Source organism: Vulpes lagopus, chromosome 17 (genome assembly GCF_018345385.1).
Source record: "Vulpes lagopus strain Blue_001 chromosome 17, ASM1834538v1, whole genome shotgun sequence".
Taxonomy (NCBI): Eukaryota; Metazoa; Chordata; class Mammalia; order Carnivora; family Canidae; genus Vulpes; species Vulpes lagopus.
The window spans coordinates 17,586,387-17,608,680 of record NC_054840.1 but is presented as its reverse complement, the minus strand read 5'-3'; the positions used below and the strand labels follow the sequence as shown (position 1 = coordinate 17,608,680).

Genomic DNA, 22,294 nt, shown 5'->3' with positions numbered 1-22,294 from the left:
AGAGAGTTTTGGGATAAATGTATTCTGTATGCAATGACGTGTACAACACATATAACAATCATCGGCCCAAATATTAAGTATAAAATTTCAATTCACAAAACACACATGAGAACGCCCAGAAGCACATGAGAAAGTGGCAGCCCCTTGTTGCTCACACCTCAGGAACTGTGCTAACAACTCCCACTGCTTGGCACTTGTCCATCCATCATCAGCTTCCAACGTGCTTTCACACCCAACAGGCTCTCTGGTCCTCACGTCCACCGGAGACAGCGAGTTCAGACAACTGTGTCCCCACTTGGAAACCGGGTCTCTCATCTCCTAACGCAAAGCACATCCCCATGTATCACCCGCCCCACCTGTAGTAAGTAGCACGTAAATGCAAGGGAAAAAGGCTTAGAAAAATCTTAAGTTAGGAGTCCACTGAATTCTTTTTAGTTTTCAGTCATTACCTATTAATGTGGCTAGAACAGGCAGATGGAGGGCTAGCATTATAGCAAATGAAAAGCAGAAAGCAGCTCTGTAATTACCCTAATGTTTCTAATGGAGCTACACAATGGGCCTAGAATTATTACAGAAGGGAGAAAATTTATTAGACACCTCTGAAACTTTGAAATGGTGTTATACAGGATCTGGGTGAATGAGCAGAAAGTATTTAAGGAAGATTAAGATGAAGTCCGCATTTGGTGTCCTACTTAATTTGCACGAAAATATTGGGCTTGTCACCTTCAGCTGCCTTCTTGGTGTTTCCACGGTGTCGTCAAAGCGCACAGGGCCCGCAGCCTTATATCTCTGTACCACTAACAGCAGAAGGGGCCAGGTCACCCACCCCTAACAGGGGCCGCACCCCCTCCAGTCCGCAGGCAGTCACCCTGCAGGGAGCCACGGGAGGGGAGCCGGGCTTCCCCATGGGTCGGTGATGTGACACCATGACTTCCTCAAGTGAGAACAGAAACTGCTCTCCATACATTCCCTGGAAAAAATAACTGCCCCCCAAGCCCAACTACCTTAGCAAACCTCCTTGTCTATTCCAGGAACTTCAAAAGTATAGCTGTTTGATGTAAGTATTTGCTATCAATAAGAGAGAGGGTTCTAACTTACAGAATCCTACAATCATCGACCCTGCCAACCCAATTTCCTCATTTATAGAAGGGAAAGTGAGCGCTGGAGAGGGGAAGTGGCTTTATTGAAGACAACCCAGTAAGCAAGTGTCCGGGTCTCAAATGCCTGTGGTATCAAGGGTCACCCTCCATCTCCTGAAACACCTGGGAACATCCTCAGCGATTCTTAGCCTTGTAGAGGCAGACTTGGCGGCCCCTTCCTCAACCCCCCCTCCCCAGGCTCTTCTGTTCCCAACGGTTTTTGAGTACCTGGTCTCCCCAGCTTTTACCCAGCCCTCCACCTGGCTCTTGCTGAAGACAAGTACGCCTCTCATCTCAGAGGTCTCTACCTCTCCCAAGAGCAGCAAGACAACGGGTTTGTTGCCTTGAGCAACAAACCCAAGAGCATTTAAAAGCTTCCAGAATTTTACAACTTGTTGCCTGTGGCCCACAATGTTGTCTCATTTCTTTTCTGAGGAAGTTACTAGAGCTTCTGCTTCTTTTCTTTTTTTTAAAGAGTATTTATTTTTATAAATTTTTTATTGTTCAATTTGCCAACATACAGAATAACACCCAGTGTTCATCCCGTCTAGTGCCCACCTCAGTGCCCTTCACCCAGTCACCCCCACCCCCCGCCCACCTCCCCTTCCAATACCCCTAGTTTGTTTCCCAGAGTTAGGAGTCTTTCATGTTCTGTCTCCCTTTCTGATATTTCCTACACATTTTTTCTCCTTTCCCCTTTATTCCCTTTCACTATTTTTTTATGTTCCCCAAATGAATGAGACCATATAATGTTTGTCCTTCTAGAGCTTCTGCTTCTATTCCTAAAACCAGAGATGAAGCTCCACCCCTCCATTCCCTAAGAAGCCATCTTCCCAGTCCACCCAGCACCCCACCCCTCCATCTCCCAGCCTGAGCAACAGGAGTGGCATTTGGAGGAGGAGCACAACTACTTCATAGGGCAGCTCTCCCTCTAAGGAAAGGCTTCCTTCCAGCTTTCTCTCACCCAATCACCACAAAAACACGTAAGATTAATAGGAAAGAAAGGCACTAGTAAGAAATCTCCTCTTTGTCTGACATCTCAGAGAACATTCGGAAGCTCTTCTCAGTCTCTCCAGGATCCCTTTTGGTATCCAACTCATCATCAACTCCAAGTTCACCAACACTGTCCACCAAAACAACCAGTCACCAATACCTGGAGGGTGGGTGATGGATAAGTGAGTGGGGGACCTGCTAGGACCTCTCTCATGGCCCCCACTTTTCAAGAAACCTGAAGAAGCAGAAGTCTCTTCTTAATACCCTTACTTCTGGTCCTGGGCCCACCTCCTTCATTTCACCAGCAGGTGCCCAGCCTCTAGCACCACCCTAAATTCTCAAAAGTATTTTTTTTAAGATTTTATTTATTTATTCATGAGAGACACAGAGAGATAGAGAGGCAGAGACACAGGCAGAGGGAGAAGGGAGGGAGCCCAATGCAGGACTTGATCCCAGGATCATGACCTGAGCCGAAGGCAGACACTCAACCACTTAGCTACTCAGGTGCCACTAAATTCTCAAAAGTATTAATGCAATCCTAAATTCCTATGTAGACTTTTGAGCGAGAACGCCACATTCTCCCACACCTCAGCATATACCCCAGTCAGCTCCCAGTCCCATCTCCCCTATATTATCTCCCTCTCCCTCTCCTAGGTTTCAAATTTAAAATCTCAACTTTATTTCAATTATTTTAATCCAGGCAGTCCATCGCTGTGGCATGGGGGCTTCTTTTCCCCTCCACCCGAAGGCCTCGTGAACTGGGTTTATGTGGTGGCTGGAATGAGCATCCTGTTTGGCCAATCCTACCCTTCTCTAAAATGTCTGGGAAACTAATAAAGGCAGAAAAAGATTTCTTTTGGTTTCCTGGAACATCTACTTTGGTTTACTTGCAAAATGTAAAAAATCACTAGGGAGTTTCACTCTACCTATTCAGGAGAACATTGAGCCCAAATGTTTGCAAAAAGAATCATACGAGACCTCTATTCAGACACCTTTATGCTACTTCTCTGTTCACAAGCTGACCGACTAATCCTATTTCAGTGAAAAAATGGATGGGAAGGACAGTTTCATGTACAGACACACATCATTTTATTGTGCTTCTCTTTACTGCAGTTTGCACGTTACTTTTTTTTTTTTTTAACAAATTGAAGTTTTGTGACAACCCTGCATCAAGCAAGTCTATGGGTACCATGTTTCCAACAGCACCTGTTCGCTACACGTCTCTGTGCCACATTTCGGTAATTCTCGCAGTATTTCAAACTTTTTCCTTATTACTACCTTTGCTATGATGGCATGTAATCAGTTACTGCCACTCTCTGAAAGCCCAGATGACGGAGAGCATTTTTTTAGCAATGAGGTGTTTTTTAAGTAAGGTGTGCACATTGTCTTTTTAGACATAATGCTTAACTGCACAACTTAGACGGTAGTATAGTATAAACATAATTTTATATGCACTGAGAAACCAAAAAATTCATTTAACTTGCTTGCGATATTTGCTTTATTTCAATAGTCTAGAACCGAACCTGCAACAGCTTCATATAAAATTAAAAGATGAAATATATTCAGTTATCCCTGTTTTATTAACAAAGAAACAGGCTCAGAGAGGACAGTTTGCCCAAGATCACACAGCTATCCTATAACAGACTCAGGTTTGCAGACTCCCAAGACAACATTCTCTCTTTCTCCCATACCACCCTGCTTCATGAAATCCCAGAGGCTGACACTCCTGTTTATTTCCTCTTTCGTGGCACTGATGCCTACCGTCCCTTGAAGATCCACGAGGACAAAAGCACTGGTACTGTTTCTTTCACACAGTACGACTTAACACAGAACCACAGATTTTGCCCACAAGGACAATGCCACTGAAAATTAAATCAATCCTCCCTGCTAGCCTAGTATCCTGTTAGTGTTTCATAGACATTAGTAACGCCACTGTTGGCTAGTTACTGAGTATCTCAACAGGCAATAATGCAACTACAGTTCTTTGACATTTAGAGTTCAACTTTGATGTGTCTTACATGTCACTGAAGGAGCTTGCTTATGGCTATGGGACACCCCGCAGGCGCAGAGGACATGGGATGAAAGGAGCAGAGCTGCTAGACGGGACAGGGGTAAAAAATGGTTGGGAAGAGAAAGGAGGGAAGAACCCTTAGCTCCCTTCTTGTATTCCTAAGATGAATATCGAGGTGCAACAATAATTTTCCCTCCATGAAAGAGAGCCAAAGACAAGGATAGAGAAGACAGGGGAGTTAATAACAAACATGTCCCATTGTGCTAATACGCCAATCAACTCTGGGGGGGTCCAGGAGGTATTTACTCTAAGTTGATGACAAATGACAGAACTGAAGCTTGGAGACACGGGCTATCTTATTCAGGATCAACAAGCTAGTCAGTAACAGCAAGGGGACAAGGACCCAGGTTCGCGGACTCTGGGGCACGGCTCTTCCTGGGCAGAGGAAGAGATGCAGAGGAGAGGCATTCCTCACCCAGGGGTGAGGTCACTAGGTTTCTAGGTCCCATCCTACTGGCCACTTGCTATCCAGGAATAGAGAAAAGAGAGCCCCAGGACAAAGAGAAGAAAAGTGTGGCACTTCTAAAGGAGGCGTTTACTGTTCAGTACCAGATGACTATGGCCATACAGGAAATAAGGCCCAGGCCTTTTAGTTTTTCAAGTTAGAAATCTGATTTTGTGAAAAATCTCCCAGCTTTTAAGTGTTTGTTCTACATTTTTAAAAACACTATGCTGGTCAAATTAAATACATACAGAGAAAACTGAGCTCACAGGTAGCCAGTTTCTAAATCTGATGCAAATGTAAAATAAAGAGCCTGACTAAATGGCTAGTTCCTAAGAGATCTGTGATCTCTTAGAGAGTCATTGGTGCTATAAATTCATATGCCCACGAAGCATTTGCTCTAATGCATACACATTACTATTTTTCAAATACATGGAGATGCTATTACAAAAAAAATTGAAAGCTATTTGCATGGTTAACTAGATCCATTGTAGCTTTCCGTAAGTACTCATTCTCCCCCCAACAAACTGATAGTAAAAATATAACCACTATCATTTAAATCTTTATAACTGTTTTCACTGGAAAGAAAGAAAAAAGTCATATGTTCTAAAAAGGCTGGAAATAACTGGACTAAATAATCTCTAAAGTCCACATTTTCAATTCCATGACTACATGCTGCAGAGAAGTTAAGAGACTGGAGAAGACAGACAACCCCCCTAACCACACCAAGGTATATACTCAAAACTCACTACTCACTATCCACATGGCCATCATGAACTCATCATGAACCCTATACCACCTAACTGCTAGAATGACAGCAAGATAGCCAACAATTCTGCCCATATTTATCAGACCCCCTCCAATATTTCTTGAACAATCCTACTGCAGGTAAGCAAAACAAGAGAAACAAAAACAGATACACCAAGGACCATCATCAAGCTTTTATGGCACTGGGTAAAATCAGATATCCGGCACAAATAATTACAAATTCATAACTGACCAGTGCGGCTAAGACATCTGTGAAGGTAAGAATGCCAGTTTAAGAGAATTTGGCTTGTTCCGGGCTAGCCTGTAAGATCTCCAAGAAGTGCCGATTTGATGGTGCTGAGGTCTTCCGGGCAATAGAGGTTAACCAGCTATGTGGACATGTGGTGGGAGGGATGGGACATTCCAGCAAAGGGCCTCAGTGGGTGGCAACATGGTATTTCCCAAGAACTGAAAGGCCAACGTAACTGAAACCAAGTCAGTGAGGACATCTGAGGAGATGAGGCCAAAGAGGCCAAAGGAGAGAGAGCAAGGAGTCCCACTTACAAGGTGTGGGATGTCACTGGAAGAGAGAAGGCAGCGTGGGCGCCTCCCCCAGGGCCTACCTCCTAGCACATATACAGGAAATAACTGGTAAGGTTGGCAGGGGATGCCAGAGACGTGAGCAGCTGGGTCTCCAAAGGCCTCATGAAATATGCTGGAGAGTGGGAACTTCATGTGGGGAATGATGGGCTGCCCTTGAGCGATCGAGGCATAATTAACGATGACTCAGCACGGAGAATGGATGAAAAAAAATGCAAGGTTGGGAACGGAAAACCCAGCAAGAAGATTGCTGCAGTAATCCAGGAAACAGATGGCCGTGGCCCCCACTCGGGTGGCGGGAGGGGAAAGCAAAGAAGGAAGTGGGGTCTTAAAGGAGGAGGCAGATTTGACAGGCCTCGGTTCCTCGTCAGCTCTGGGACAGGACGACGAGCGGGAGCTCGGGAGGACTGCCAAGTTCCAGTGTGGGCACTTCGGTGCAGGGTGTTGTGGCTGACTGAGGAGGAGCTGGTCCACAGCCTCAATTCACGTTGCACACTCAGTCTGTGGCACCGCTGGGTCACCCAAGGGGAGCTGTCAAAGAGGCCGCAAAGAGTTCTGGGCTGGGACAAGCAATAGCACTGTGAGGTAGGTCAGAGACAAACCAGTCAGCAAGCGTTGGCCAAAAGAATTCAAGTCTGTCCTCTACACGGAAAACCGAGAAAAAGGAGAACCAGCAGGAAGAGTGTGTTGCCACTGAAGCCACGGGAAGAGAGTTGAGGAGAGAATGGCCAACCGTGTCAAATTCGAGAAGGAATGACAAATCCCAGCAACGTGTTCTGCTGTGTTTTGGTTTTTCCTTCAGGATTTTGATCACAAACTGTATGGTTTTTTTTTTTTTTTTTTCACTGTCCATCTCCTCCTAATACTTGTATCAACAACATCAAAGGTTTGTCCCGCATTGTATGTCCACCGGCCCGCAGAGGACTTGTTGCAGAGGTCCTGCAAGATCTCCGTTGAAAAAATTGAGGATGCACGCAGGAATGTGTCTCAGTCTCAGAAGGAGAAACTGCAGTCGCAGGGGGCGGGACCAATCCCAGGGCAGAGGCAGTGCAATAAGGATGGGATCCAGGGAGACAGGAACAGGGTCAGCTGGTCTTGAATGACACAAACACTGAGTAAAATCATTTCCTATCAGTCCTCTCTTCCCCGAGAATTAGAGATCCTAAAATCCCCTCCCAAGAGTTGCTACATTGTGCAGATGGGTTCACCAAACCAGGATGCTCCCCTTCCCACCAATACTGTACCACAGGAAATCTATGAGTAAGTAGGCTGGGAATGAGGCTTCTCTGAGGATTCCAATTCCAATCCTCTGGAGCATAAGCACTGGGATCTCAAGAAGTTGTTTCATCCCGATAACTGACTTTGTAGCACGGTGACAGTGGTGAAGACAAGTCAACATACAAACATTTGCCCTTACAAAACAGGGAAATTGGACGGGCTTATTTACTTTAATAATTCTTCATTTTCAAAAACAGCACAAGACTGAAGAGGCAGATGCCTTGGTTCATATAACACCCAATTCAATTTACAAATCTTGATTTCAGGGCGCCTGGGTGGCTCAGCATGTTATGTCTGCCTTCAGCTCAAATCATGATCCCAGGGTCCTGGGGTTGTGTCCTAATCGGACTCCCGGCTCTGTGGGGAGCCTGCTTCTCCCTCTCCCTCTTCTGCTCCCCCTGCTTGTGCTCTCTCACTTGCTCTTTCTTTCTCAAATAAATAAAATCTTTAAAATGTTTTTATTTCAAAGTAAGTGCATTTAGCACCTACCTTTCTTTTTTTTTTTTTTTTTTTTTTTTAAATTTTTATTTATTTTATTTATGATAGTCACAGAGAGAGAGAGAGAGGCAGAGACATAGGCAGAGGGAGAAGCAGGCTCCATGCACCGGGAGCCTGATGTGGGATTCGATCCTGGGTCTCCAGGATCGCGCCCTGGGCCAAAGGCAGGCGCCAAACCGCTGCGCCACCCAGGGATCCCTAGCACCTACCTTTCACTGAAAAAAGATCTGCTCCCCATTTTCCCCACAACAACAGACTACATTAACTATGTCCTAATTAAATGTTCTAAATCTGGAATGAAACCCACTAGGGAGGGGGATGGGACTGGGAGAGAGAGAGAGAGAGGAAAAACCTTCATAAAACTGCCCTAATTTACTTAGTATCAAGGGCCCAGTTGACCTTTATACAGCTTTAAATCAATCACTTAGCTGGGACACACCTTCTTTCTTTCAAAATGAGAAGACCCTGGATAAGATGAGACTTAACACAAAGGACCTTCAATAAACAACCACCACAAGCATCAGAAGAATGTTTGTCCTGAGGCTGCCCAGGAAGGTTAAATGATGGAATGACAAGGTTCTGGACGCTCAGAAACGTATGAGCCACTGGCTTGTGCAGGGTAGCAGGATCACCATCTTCTCCATCCTGCTCACTATCCCCATCCCTTCCAGCCACCCCTCAGCGTTCAGCACCACCTCATGTCTAGATGCCAGCAAACAACACAGACCTGGGAAAGTAATGCTACTCCTGTTTTGGAAAGGTGCAAGGAGGGGGAAGGAGCAAAACTCCTGGGTTGGAGTGGAGCTCTTATCACCAGCTGGAGCAAGTGACTTAACTGCTAGAGTTTCCTTATCAGAAAACTGGGGATGGTAACAGTACCCTCATCACAAGATCCCTGTGAGGATTCAATGGGTTAATGATTTTTTTTAAAGATTTTATTTATTTACTCCTAAGAGGCACAGTGGGAGAGGCAGAGACACAGGCAGAGGGAGAAGCAGGCTCCCTGCAGGGAGCCCAATGTAGGACTTGATCCCAGGTCTCCAGGATCACGTCCTGAGCCAAAGGCAGATGCTCTACTGCTGAGCTACCCAAGAGTCTCTGGGTCAATTATTTTAAATCATTTGAAAGAACCCCTGGCCAACAGCTGGGACACATTTCCCAACCACCACTACTTTGACCTTGAGCTTCACCACTGTCCACCATGGGGTTAAATTTCCCTGTGGGCAAAGTGCTGGGATACATGAGCTGATCTCCGGAAGATCCCCACTGGCTTCACTCCTCTATGATTCTTTGAATCCTATCACAACTCTCTACATCCTCCTAAGGCTCTGAGCCCTCAGCCCAGAAGGGAGGGACAGTAGTGGTGGTTCTCCTTCGCGTCCCAAGAAGGCGTCCTAGCGCCTGAGCATCACCTCCTCCCAATCACAGGCTGGCCCAGCGTCCTGCGGTCCACCCGGCCAACACACAGACCGTTCAGAGGGAACCGTGTTCATCATGACGCTTGGAGCTGTGCAAACAGCACAGGTGTGAGAGAAGGACACACTTACAGAAAAGAAACCAGACAGGAAGAGACAAGGGACAACTGGAAGACAAAGGCAAACACGAAAGGCCAGAAATACACTGGGCCAAGGGGTTATTTATTTAGTGTCCTTCATCTATAGCAATTAAGAGCACTGCAAATGACACAAGGTGGCTCTCTGGAGCAAGGGAATGTTCCCGACTTTGAAACACGGCTCTGCTTCAGGGACTTGGCCTCCCTTCAAGCCCAGGAGGACCCTTCCTTCCAATGGAGGGATCGGGGGGAGCAGAGGCTACTGAGTGACCAGGTCTCAAAGGTAAGCACCTTTCTCAGGAAGCAGTCACTCTCTGGGCACTTTTATAACCCCCACGCTGCCCCAAACTAAAATCAGTGTTCAGGATGCTTAAGTCCCGTTTCCTTTCTGGGCCTCAGGTTCCACTTTTGTAAAACAGAAGAGGGAGACACTCAAGCCAGCTAATTCACAAGTTTCCTAGCAGCATGAAATTAAAACTGTAATATTCCATCAGTGATTTCCATTTTGCAGGAGGAAAGGGGTTTATTTGTTTGTTTGTTTGTTTGTTTGATGATACACCCAAGAAAGCTGTTAATTATGTGCCGCTTTCGGCCTGAGGCTGGGTCTCCAGCGTTGGAATCCCCAGTCTACCAGGACCTCCGGGGCACAGGGTGACCATTTAACCTCCCGGTGCTCCTGACTGCCATCAGAAAGTAAGACTCAGAAGAGTAACCGTTCTCCAGGGGCTGCGGTCAGGACTAATCTGGTCAACTTACATCAAGTATAAAGTATTCACAACTGTGCCTGCAACGTGGTCAAAAGTTGTCTCAGCGCGATTATCCTCCAAGTTCTGTAGGAACAAGCAGGAGGCGGTGGCAACAGTCAAGCTGGGGAAGAGGGCAGCGGGGAAGGGCTGCGGGCGCCGCGGGCGGGGGCTGTGACCGTGTCCCCGCAGCATCCCCGACCCCCGACCCGGGCACCAAGGGCCGGCGGGCATCTCCGGAGCCGCCCGCTGCCCCCGCCGCCCGCACCCCCTCCTCACTGCCCGCTCACCCGCCCGCAGCCCCGTCCACACCGCCCCCCAGCTGCACCCGCCGTCCACACCGCCCGCTCACCCGCCCACACCCGCTGTCCTCACCGCCCCCCAGCTGCACCTGCCATCCTCACCGCCCTGCCCAGCTGCACCCGCCGTCCACACCGCCCGCTCACCTGCCCACACCCGCCGTCCACACCGCCCGCTCACCCGCCGTCCTCACCCGCCCCCCGGCTGCACCCGCCGTCCACACCGCCCGCTCACCCACCCACACCCGCCGTCCTCACCCGCCCCCCAGCTGCACCTGCCATCCTCACCGCCCCCCAGCTGCACCTGCCGTCCACACCGCCCGCTCACTTGCCCACACCCGCCGTCCACACCGCCCGCTCACCCGCCCACACCCGCTGTCCTCACCGCCCCCCAGCTGCACCTGCCATCCTCACCGCCCCCCAGCTGCACCCGCCGTCCTCACCCGCCCCCCGGCTGCACCCGCCGTCCACACCGCCCGCTCACCCACCCACACCCGCCGTCCTCCCCCGCCCCCCAGCTGCACCTGCCATCCTCACCGCCCCCCAGCTGCACCTGCCGTCCACACCGCCCGCTCACTTGCCCACACCCGCCGTCCACACCGCCCGCTCACCCGCCCACACCCGCTGTCCTCACCGCCCCCCAGCTGCACCTGCCATCCTCACCGCCCCCCAGCTGCACCCGCCGTCCTCACCCGCCCCCCGGCTGCACCCGCGTCCACACCGCCCGCTCACCCACCCACACCCGCCGTCCTCACCGCCCCCCGGCTGCACCCGCCGTCCCCCCGCCCAGGCCCGTGGGCGTCCGCAGGGCAGCGCCGACCTCGAGCCCCGGGCACCAGCCGGCCAGCCTGCGCCCGCACCCACACAGAGCCCGCCCGGAGCGCGCTGCGCACAGCAAGGGCACAGATGAAAGAACAAAGTGTTGAGTTTCCTTTATTAATCACAGCACAATCCGCACAAGCAGCTGCTATTAAGAACAGCTGCGGCTGCTAAAAGGGTGATCTTGAAGCAGCCTGCAAAGTGCTTACAAGTTGAATATCGGTACCAGGCACGTGCAGACTTGCGCCTGTTGGCTGTGTTCCTCCTGCTGACCCTCCAGCCCCTCTCTGGACCAGAAATCCTACTGCCTCCACACCCTGGGACTCGGCAGCGAGGGGCCCCGGGGAAGGCTTTTTAGAATGAGCATAACAGGGATCCCTGGGTGGAGCAGCGGTTTGGCGCCTGCCTTTGGCCCAGGGCGCGATCCTGGAGACCCGGGATCGAATCCCACGTCGAGCTCCCGGTGCATGGAGCCTGCTTCTCCCTCTGCCTGGGTCTCTGCCCCTCTCTCTCTCTCTCTGTGTGACTATCATAAATAAATTTAAAAAAAAAAAAAAGGAATGAGCATAACACAGAGAACCTGGAGTGAGCCTCAGGTTCCAGACTGGAGTTGGATCCCATGGAGTCAACCGTTTAGTGACTGTGAGTTACTTTACTGCCCCTGTCCTTGGGTTTCTTCCTCTGTGAGGGCAAACACCACACCTACTTCAGAAGGTGGTTGTGAGCTGTCCATATGGAAGTATTTTGGGAACTGAGCAGGGCTAGACACAAGGAAAGCCTTGGTATCATCCCATGAAAGCTGCAGTTTGACCCCGTAAGTCATCTAATACAGGACTCACTGTTTCAAGGGTGAAATCAGAGATTCACAGACCGACTACAAAGGGCCTTCTGAGAACCTATAATCCAGCCTTTCTACACTGTCCTCCTCCCTGCTAATCCCTGCATACTGTGAGCAAGGGCCTTAGCCAAAGGGTGGGTCCACCTGGAAAACCTCTACCTGCAGGAAGCCCCCTACATGCCAAGGCAGGCAGCCCATTCCTCCCGCCTCAGGCCGCATCTGCACAGAGACCGTTCCTCCCTGGACAGGCCAAAGCAGACTGGCTATCATTTAAGCAGCCCGGAAAGCTGCTTTCAAATTTACCCCCGTCTAAGGGTCTCTGTACCTGCTGTGCTGTCTCCTGGAATACTCTGAACTGACTTAAGTCTTCCTTTCAGGTGGTTGGCTCCGACTCATCTTTCCTTCAAAGGTCTCGGCTTCACAGAGGCCTCCTCTCCCACTCCTCTCCAGCCTACCCAGTTTCACCCTCCATCATAACTTTCCATGCTTCCGTTTTTAACAGCGTGTGTCCCTACTTATTTGCATACTTAATTCTTGTTGAATCCCCCAGAGCATGTTAGTCCCACGGAAGCACTGACCTTGCTTCTCTTACTCACCCCCCCGATGCACTTACACCGCGTAGTAATTAACACAAGTCTGCGGCAGGCGTTCCCACCTGTGCTAACTGAATTTATGAATGAATGCTCACACGATTCGGCACACGCTGTAGATGGTCAAACACTAGTCTCCGGAGAAGCAAAAACCTACACAAAAGTTATACCACCTCCCATTACTGACTTAACTGGCCAAAAGTAACCATGTCTTCTTGAGTGGAGGAAAAAATATTAAAAATAAGCAAACTGAACAATAGCTCCCCATGCTAGCTTGGTTCATAGCAGCACTGTACCGAGTTATCTGTCCGTCTATCTTGTGCGGAGGGCACTGATGAAAAGACACTTAACAAAAAACGGGCAGCTATTCCCTAGAGACAGGGTCTCACATAACAGGATAATTACAAATGTCTTTAAAGACATCCCTCAGCTGGCAAGGAACACCGTCACGGACCCTAAGAACCAGCGAGGCAAGGCCTAACCTTCACATCTGGAGAATGCAGACCTATGGGGCATGTACTTAGCCATTCCAACCTCCAAGGGGAGAGCAGAGAAGCCCAGAGAGGAATGAAAACTGCTACCCTCGCCCTAGTCTGGGAATACAGACTCACCCCAGCAACCTGTGAAAGATGTCTAAAGGCAGAAAAGCACACAAGCTCTTTGCAGACCACATGCTATAGCAGAAGACACTTGAGATCCGGGTTGCGTCCTATTCTACAACTTACTCCATTACCTCCAACTCCTCTCAGGGTCTCAGGACCCCCATCGGTGAATTGGGGGGCGGGGGGTGTCAATAGATCCTACACAACCCTTCTCAGAGGCCTGCCAGAGTATAATACCAAACCACATCAAATGTGGATGTGTATTATAACCTATAAAGCACTGCACAAAGATAACTTATTATTACTGATGGCAAACAATAGTTTATAAAAAGAACTGCTTGAATTCAGATTCCAGAGTAGGCATCTGGAAACCTGGAGGTTGACTGATAGGCATATGAAACGCCTTCGTGGAAAAGAGGAGTTACGCCCTCTGCATTTGGTAAAGCCCCAAAGGTGGAACTTCCTTGTAGGAGTTCCATGTGGACCCCGAGTGGCCCTGGAAGAAAAGTCAGTGTTTACAGATAAGGGGACATTCCCACAACGCACTGTTTGTTGCTTTGAGTCAAAAAGCTATGGCAAATAGTTGGCACATTTCCTAAATCGCCCTACGATAAGTCTCACGGTTATTATTCTTGGAATCTAGAAAAAAAAACTCCCCTACCAAGTAAAAAGATCAGATCAAAGATTTTCTTGACTCCAGCAAGGACGATGTAACATGGCTTTCCAGAAGGGAAAATTCTGAGAGACAATGTCAGAACGTGCTCACTCCTTAAACTGAGGCTGAAATAAGCTTCAGGCAGAGTGAATCAATCACTTAACACTCCGTGAGCACCTACTGTGTACCTGACCCCACTGAGTGCTGCAAAGATAAATAAGCCTTGGATTCTTCAACCTAGCATGGGAAAGAATGTGGTAAGGGCTATAAAAGGGGGACCAGGTGTTAGGAGAACACAGGCAAGTTAAGTTTTTTTTTTCTCCTTGGAGAGCCAGAGGAAAGCTTCATGAATCAAGTGGCATTGGAGCTGGAAGAGGCAAACGAAGCCAAGGTAAAATGTTATTGCTTAGAAGCTAAAACTCTTAACTGTCTCTGTGACACAGATTATCTTGACAGGCTGGTGAAACCCATGGAATAATGCAAATAAAAAAATAGTATATGAGGATGAAAATGATAAAAATCACACAGGAATTTAAAGAAAATCAATATTAAAGCACAAACATACATTTAAAAAGTAAATTTGTGATTGAATACATGTGATTCTTCACTACTTCATGACATGAAATCTAGCAGCAAGTCTAAGAGAGACACTATCATTTCAAAGCAGCAATAAACAATTTGAGATATCTGCAACAATTATAACGTGAAATGAAACTGATTTCTTTTGGCAAGAAAAGGAAAAAACATAGGTACTACTAATACTACTGTGATTTACTCTACCTACTTTTATAATGGAAGAAAAAGGCTATATTTCAGTTAGGGATTAATCAAAATAAAGCTGTAATTTTTCTCATTCAAGTTCACACACTCCATGTTATTATCTGCATGGACCCAGGTTAAGAAATCCTCACAGAGAAAAGAGTCCAAGCTAAGGAAGGAAGTGAGAAGTAGGGGTAGTACTCTGTGGCCATCCAGAACTTGCAAAGACACAGCAAGGAGAAGGCCCTGGAAGGTGGATAAAACCCTCAGGAGCCAACAACATCAAGGTTCAGCACGCCCAATTATCAAATCACAGAATGTGCTCTAAGTTCTTGAACAGTATCTACTTCTGGAATAAAAGATGAAAGAAAGAAGCTGGAAGAACATTTGTTCAAGGGCTTTAGATTATAACTCCTTTTTCTAAAGTGTGGTAGATGACAACATATTGATAAATTTACCAAGAGAAACCATGTATCTATATGATGTAAAAACTGTGTGCCTGTAAGTATGAGTGGGTATAAGTGTGTGTGTAAACACAGATGTCTAGGAAAAGCGCACGTCAAAATATTAATAGTGATTCGAATTGGGGAATGAATTTGCTTTATTCTTTGTATTTTCTATAATTGGAAAGTGGGCAAAAAGAGGCTCCAAGGAGACTTATTCCCGGCAACGCACGTTCCGCATAGTTCAAAACAGAGCTGGTACTAGAATTCAGACATGTCCTTCAACTGTACTGCACAAAAGTTTTCAGATTCAGAATTGAATGCATCTGAACACACGAGGTGGTTTTAACTATTAACCCCAGCTTACATATCCCAGAAACTGAGGCACACAATCAAAGTGACCTGCCCAAAGTCACACAGCAAGTAACTGCAAGTAGGAACCAGAATCCAGGTCTCCTGACAGCAGGGTACACTTCCCCATTGGTACACTTGGGGAGTTCCTGAATTTTTCCCTGTTGTTTTTTTTTCCCCAAGGGTTACCATAACAATTAGATGATACAATGATGTAAAGCCCTATGACAACCTCTTGGTGCAGGGTGAATACTTGCATCATCTCAGTCGCCTCCCTGCCTCTGTTCCAGGTGGAAGGGCTCCATTTCCAAGAACTAGCAGGCATATCTACCCATTCAGCTCAACGGCCTGGTCCTAGCCTCCATGCCAACTGGGATCATATTCATTGTGCATAGGCGCAGTGCTGTTGGATGGGAAATGCATGGCATTAGGCCCAACACAGGACAGGATTGCAGAGTGCTGAGCAGTTTGGGGAGCTCCAAGGATTCTGTTTCAATAGGTCTGAAAGGGCACCAGAGATTCCAAATTGCTTCCAAAAAAAAAAAGAAAAAAAAGAAAAAAGCTGGAGAGTCTAAAGAGCTAATTCAATGACAAGTTCTCAGTTTGACAAGAGAGAATCTAATATATCCGTGTAAGCAAGAGAGGCCCAGTCTAATCACGAACAATGCATTATCCAGTGGGCAGCAGAACGCCCAGAATCACCAACAGTTCTAGGGCTCTTCTGCCAAGGACAAAGGTCAGCGATGCCCAGAACCACGGAGGGAGAACCCAAACTAGCAGCAAAAATAAATATTCAGAGGGATCTCCCCGCCCTATATGTGTAATACTTTCAATGCTGGCGTAGACTTCAAATACAATCTTGCCTATTGGGATCCCTGGGTGGCGCAGCGGTTTGGCGCCTGCCTTTGGCCCAGGGCGCGATCCTGGAGACCCGGGATCGAGTCCCACATCAGGCTCCCGGTGCATGGAGCCTGCTTCTCCCTCTGCCTGTGTCTCTGCCTCTCTCTCTTTCTCTCTCTGTGACTATCATAAATAAATAAAAAATTAAAAAGAAAAAAAAGAATCCTGCCTTTAAAAAAAAAAAAAACAAAACAATCTTGCCTATTATTATCCAGATACAGTAGGTTAGTGACTAGAACTCTAAGGAACTTACCAAGACTTGGAGGCCCATGAGGCAATGACTGAATAAATGCCCTCAATAAATACTGCTGGATAAATACATTACAAGGACAATGTCATTCAAACACTGGAAAAAAAGACCAGGCTTCAAAATGGTCTGTTCTCAAGACACAGAAAGTGCCTAAAAATATAGCAGGTCTGGAAGCACACAGAAGCAGCACACTGCAGGATTTCGAGGTGGCTACAACGTATTTATGTTCCGAAAAGGACGCAAGAGCCAGCAAACTACCTTGGGTAGATGTTGTGGGCAAAGGAGAAGAGGCAGGGTCTCCAAGAGCCTGTATGAATTTCTCAAAGTTCCTGCTCACTGTGCTATCCTCGGGACCCTGCAGGTTATTTGGCAAACAGTCTAACATTCAGCAAGTATTTGCTGAAAGCAAAGGTATAAGAATATTTATCTTCACAAAGTTTTTGGAAGAAAATTACATAAATTAATGGATTTATGCAAAGTGGTTAACACGAGAGCCCACGTATAAAATGAGCTTAACAAATGGCAGTGCAAGTTAACAGTCAGTCGTGCCTTCTACATACAGCCAGAGCCTATAACGTGTTCTCCTAGGCCACCTCGAATTGTACTCCCTAGTTCTTTCTGATACCAACCTGCAGAAATAATCCCAGGCTAAGCTCACTAGATTTTCTAATGTCCATCTCTTTAAATAAATAATGAAATCATGTATCCATTCCTTTTCAGTTTACAAAATTATCCATGTTTAACAGATGAAAAAACTAAGATCACTCAGCTAGCAAAGAGGCAGACTAGGACTGGAATTACAGATTTCCACATCGTACTACAACGACCAATTGCTCAACCAGAAATTCAAGTAAGTGATTTTTTTATGGAGTAAAATACTGTAACTCAGACTGTTTCAGAAATCGGCTCCCATGCTGCTTGGATCACTGTAATGCTGACAGCTGAAATCAGGAACAAAATCCTGAAAGGAGAGGTAGCAATGTTTTAAGCAATGTTTTTATCCCCTGTACTTTTTTTTTTTTTTTAAGATTTTATTTAGTTACTCATGAGAGACACAGAGAGAGAAGAGAGGCAGAGACACAGGCAGAGGGAGAAGCAGGCTCCATGTAGGGAGCCCGACGTGGGACTCGATCCCGGGAATCCCGCATCACGCCCTGAGCTGAAGGCAGGTGCTCGACCACAGAGCCACTCAGGCGGCCTGCTGTGCTCTGGACTTAATGCATTTATTCTTAATAGGTTCTCTAGTAGGCAAGGAGGAACACGTCTTAGAGGCAGGGTGTTGTGAGTTTGAGCAACATCTGTACCATTTTTTTAGCCTGAGGACCTGGATGGGTCTTAAGCCCAGTAAATTTCAGGATCTTCATCTGCCTAACGGGAAAGCGATACCTACTCCCTAGACCATGTGAAGTTCCTGGCACTGAGAAGGCAATCAGCAGATGAGAGCTGTCCTAATAACTATCGCCCTGCTATCTACCATTCTGACTGTAGGGTGAGTGACTGCTTGTCTCCTTCCTGGCTTCTAGAGCTTCTGCATAGCCCCTGTTCTGCATCTGTTCAATGGGGACACAGCTAGTCTCCATCCAACCTCGCCAGGGAATGAAGATAACAAAAGAGCTGGCAGAGACATTATGCAAATACCAAATATTATTAAAACATTAATGAACTCTGGCAATTTCCCTGAATTTTGATAAATGGTGTTTATTATGCACTGCCTGCCTCACACACAATCTGGGCTCTCAAATATTAACTAGATAATAACAGCAATCAGTCTCCTAAAAGACCAAGGTGTAAGGAAATAAAGAGTGAGTCTAGAGGTTTCTAGCCAACATCTGCCTCAAAGGAATCAGAATGTCTGTACAAACACAGAATGTCAGGATGGATCACAAAGGCCACGGTGACCACCAACAGGTTCAGACCAACCCCACACAGCCTATTACGAGCCCTGCTTTGACAGGACAGTGGACTTTCTTGGTGCTGACAGGTCACTGATTATGACCACTGTCTACCACCACTTTATGCACTTCTGCATAAAGTTGCCTCCAGAGTAGACAATACAAAAAGGGCCTGGGGGCGAGGGGGGCGGGCACTTGGGTCCAGACTAACAATTCTATAGAGTGTTTGGTTCCCCCACCCCAGCTGCCTCAAAACTGAGGTAGTAGTATCTACAGCTCCATTAAAGGGGCTTGCACCAGATTCCTCTACGATTTCACTGCGTGAGGGGATAATGTTTTTAAGCTGCTGACAATCCTCAGGTACACACAAGCTCAGTTAGAGGCAGAACAAAGCCAAGACGAGTTGCGGCCCCCCTCTCACAAAAAAAACTCCCAGAAATGAGGGCCTGGTGCCACCCCAGTGACACCTTAACAAGCTGAGGGTCATTAAGACACCTCATTTACATATTCATGAAAGACTCAAGGCTGTGGCAAGTGAAACAAAGTGCACAAAAAGAGATTTTGTTTTTTAAGCCAAGCGAAAATCCGCTTTAGAAAAAAGTAAATCCACACGGGGACCCTGGCTGTCGCCAAACCTTCACTTGTCTAGAGCCGCCAGCATCTCATTAAAGGGAAGCAGGGAACTCACAAATGAATGCAGCACCACACACAGGCAAGCGCATTTTGCCATCTGCCTTCTAGTGTCCAGAGGGGCAAAAGGCTTAAATGACACTCTCCTGAATTTTCTCTCCTGCAGGTGGATGTATCAAATTCCCAGGGGAGCAAGAAAGACTTCTCTTGCAAGGTCAACGGGATAAAAGGGAATAGAAGGGAATTCAGCTTACCTGTCAACAAAATGCCTCTGGTGGCATTAACCACGCGTATAGATAGATGAAGCACCCTGGGATAACTCACCCTTCCTATGTGGGTGAAGGTTTTGCTAAATCAGTGTCTCAGCCGTGGGGTTAGCATGGTAGTTCCTAATGAGGTGCAGTATTTAAACTTACCCCTACCTTTTTCTGTTTCCCCCCCTCCCTTTTTCTGTCCCATGATTATCCAGAGTGATGGTCACCCAGCACCTTCCTCTAGAAAACCAACAGAGCAGGAGACATCAGAACTGATGTGGGGGCTGTAACAACACAATGGCAGACTTCCATTATTTATGTCAGAGAAAGGCCATGATTAAGCTACTGAAATCACTGCCCTGAGCCTTCTCTGTGCATCCCCACCCACCTGACAATCACTGTGCTCGCTTCCAGATTTGGAAGCTCACTCCCACCAGGTTGGCCAGTTGTTTAAAAAAAAAAAAAAAAAATACATCAAATTCATCTGAACAGCTGAATAGCCGAGTATCTCAACAGAGAGCTTTTCAACCCCATACAAAATTCAGGACACACTTGGGCAGTATGGAGCCAAAGGTTAAAAAAAAAAAAAAAATGCAGCCCCAAGTTTTCACATACTTTCTCCAACTTCCCAAAGCATTACTATTACCGGGCCCCACACGTCCAATCCGTATCACCCCCGACTTGGACCTTGGGCTTCGGGGAGGAAGAACAGCGAGGGCGAAGAAGGCGCCTTATGATAGAACCAGCAACGACAAACAGCCGGCTGAAATCCGAGGAAAGGGGGTAGCAGGAAGGCAAAAAAAAAAAAAAAAAGATTCTGTCTCCCTCTGGGGTCAGAGCCCTTGTTCAATGAAATTTTCCACGACTTGGAAAACCGGCTGAGGATGTAGAGGGCTCAGAGCCCCGCAGCAGGGCAGCCCTGCCCTGGAACCCCGGGTCTGCGCGGCGCCCAGGGCCAGGCCACGGACCGCAGCCCTAGGGTCGCCGCAGCCCTAGGTCGCCGGGGGGCTCCGGGGCGCACTCAGCCTGCACCCGGGCGCCAGCATCCAACGGCAGGGCGCGGGGGGGGGCATGGTCTGCAGGTGGGCCACATTATTTACCTTTACGCACACCTGACAATCTTGTTGAAGGACCTGTGGGTGCCGGGCTTGGAGGGGGGGTGGGAGTGGCGGCGTCGTTCTCTCCCCTCCCTGCCCGGGACGAGCCCGGGGAGACTCGGGGCGCTCCGCCGGGGCCGGCGCAGGGAACGCACACAAAGAGGAGGGGCCCCGCGCTGCTGGGGTCCGCGCTCCGAGCCGGGTCGCTCCAGCTGGGAAGGAGCAGCCGCGAGCTCCGCCGGCGCCCGGGAGGAGCGCAGGGGAGGCTGCCGAGCGCTTCACGGGGGAGGTCGATTTGCAACATCAAAGTTGCAGGAACTCCGGGCGCCCGGCCTGGCCGCCGGCGCGGGTTGCTCAGGGAACACCCAACAAGTTTGGCCGCCGGGGGGCTCGGCGTGACGGCGCGGCCCGACCCAGGGCGCAACTTGCCGCCCGGGCGCCGAGCCAGAGCCGCGAGCGGACGGTCCGCGCGCCCCGGGCTCAGCACGGGAAGGCGCGGTCGGAGCCTCCGGGGCCGCATCCCCGCGTCGCCAGGCGCCCCGGGGCCGCCTGGACCTCGCCTGGACCTCGCGGCTGCCAGGGGCTGCCCTCCCGCTGCACCTGCCTGCCCGCCCCGGGCCGCCGAGGCAGTAACAAAAGAGCCAGCGGCCGGGGGCTGCGGCGGGGAGGGGGGGGGCGGGCAAGGGGCCCGGCGCGAAGTACGGAAGGACCCGGCAGAGCGCGGCTTGCAGCGGAGACGGGGGGAGGCGGAACGCGGACGGCCGTGCCCCAGGCCGGCTCCGGGAGGGAACCGCGGAGGAAGGAGCGCGGGGGGGGGCTCTGCACCCCGCTTCCCACCACTCGCGCACACGCACACGCGCGCCTCCCCCTTCTCCTCCTCACCCAGCATGGAAAAGATGAAATCCTTGGCCGTGTGGATCTCCAGCGCTCGCTGGTCGTCGTATTCCCGCTGGTCGTGCTTGGCGAATTCTTGGATGAGTTTGTTCAATTCCTCCACCCGAGCTCCGGACCTGAAATCCAGCTCCGGGAACGCCGGCTTGTTGTTGCAGCCCAGGGAGGCTGCCTTGCTGGCGGTGGGAGCCGCCATCTTCATGCAAAACGCGCCGAGGAGCAGCGCGGCGGCGGCGGCGGCGGCACCCACCCCCCGCCCCCCGCCCCCCGCCCCCCGCCCCCCGCGCCCCCGGCCCCCGCCCCGCGCCCGCTCGCCCGCGCGGCCCCCGCCCCGCCCCGCCCCGCCGCGCCGCGCCCCGCCCCCGCCGGCCCGGCCCGGCCCGGCCCGCGGGCAGGCGGGCGTCTGCGCGGCCGGTGCGGGCTCGCTGCGCTCCGGGCGTCCCGGCTGGGCCGGCCGCGCTCCGCAGCGGGGGTGCGGGGTGACCCGGGCGCCCTCCCCGCGCCCCCGCGCGGCGCCGAGGCTGCAGGTGCCGGACCCCGCGCCCCCCGCGCCCCTCCGCGCCCCCGGCCTCGCCGCGCCCGCCCGGGCCTCCCCCGGCCTCCCGCGAGCGAGCGCGGAAAGTGAAGTGGAAACAATGTGGAATTCACCGGCTCTGAAATCAACAAGCGGCCGGCCCCGGGCTCACCGCGCCGGCACCGGCGTCCGCGCTTAAAGGGACAGCGCACCCGGTGGAAAGAGAAATGAAGAAATGACAGAGGTCGGCGCGCCCGGGCCACTTGCCCATCCGCGCTGGGGCCGACGTGCGAGTTGTGGACGTAGCCTCTCCCCACCCCCACCCCACCCCCACCCCCACCCCACCCCCACCCCCACCCCTGAGGGCAGGGCTCGCCAGGCTCATTCAGCACAGGGGGAGTCTTCCTCTGCCTGATTTTAAGGGCGGTGTTGGGAGCGAGGACATCT

The 22,294-nt window shown here is 49.9% G+C and overlaps 1 protein-coding gene across 1 annotated transcript in view; it reads right to left on the bottom strand.

Moving 5' to 3' along the window:
* The window catches only part of MB21D2 (Mab-21 domain containing 2), a 108,896-nt gene extending 87,258 nt beyond the window's left edge, over positions 1 to 21,638 (bottom strand). Inside the window, exon 1 of the mRNA XM_041731760.1 lies at positions 21,325 to 21,638. Coding sequence (XP_041587694.1) covers positions 21,325 to 21,535 — 211 coding nt within the window. The 5' untranslated portion in view covers positions 21,536 to 21,638. The remainder of the gene's footprint in view (positions 1 to 21,324) is intronic.
* Between the last annotated feature and the right edge of the window lie 656 nt (positions 21,639 to 22,294).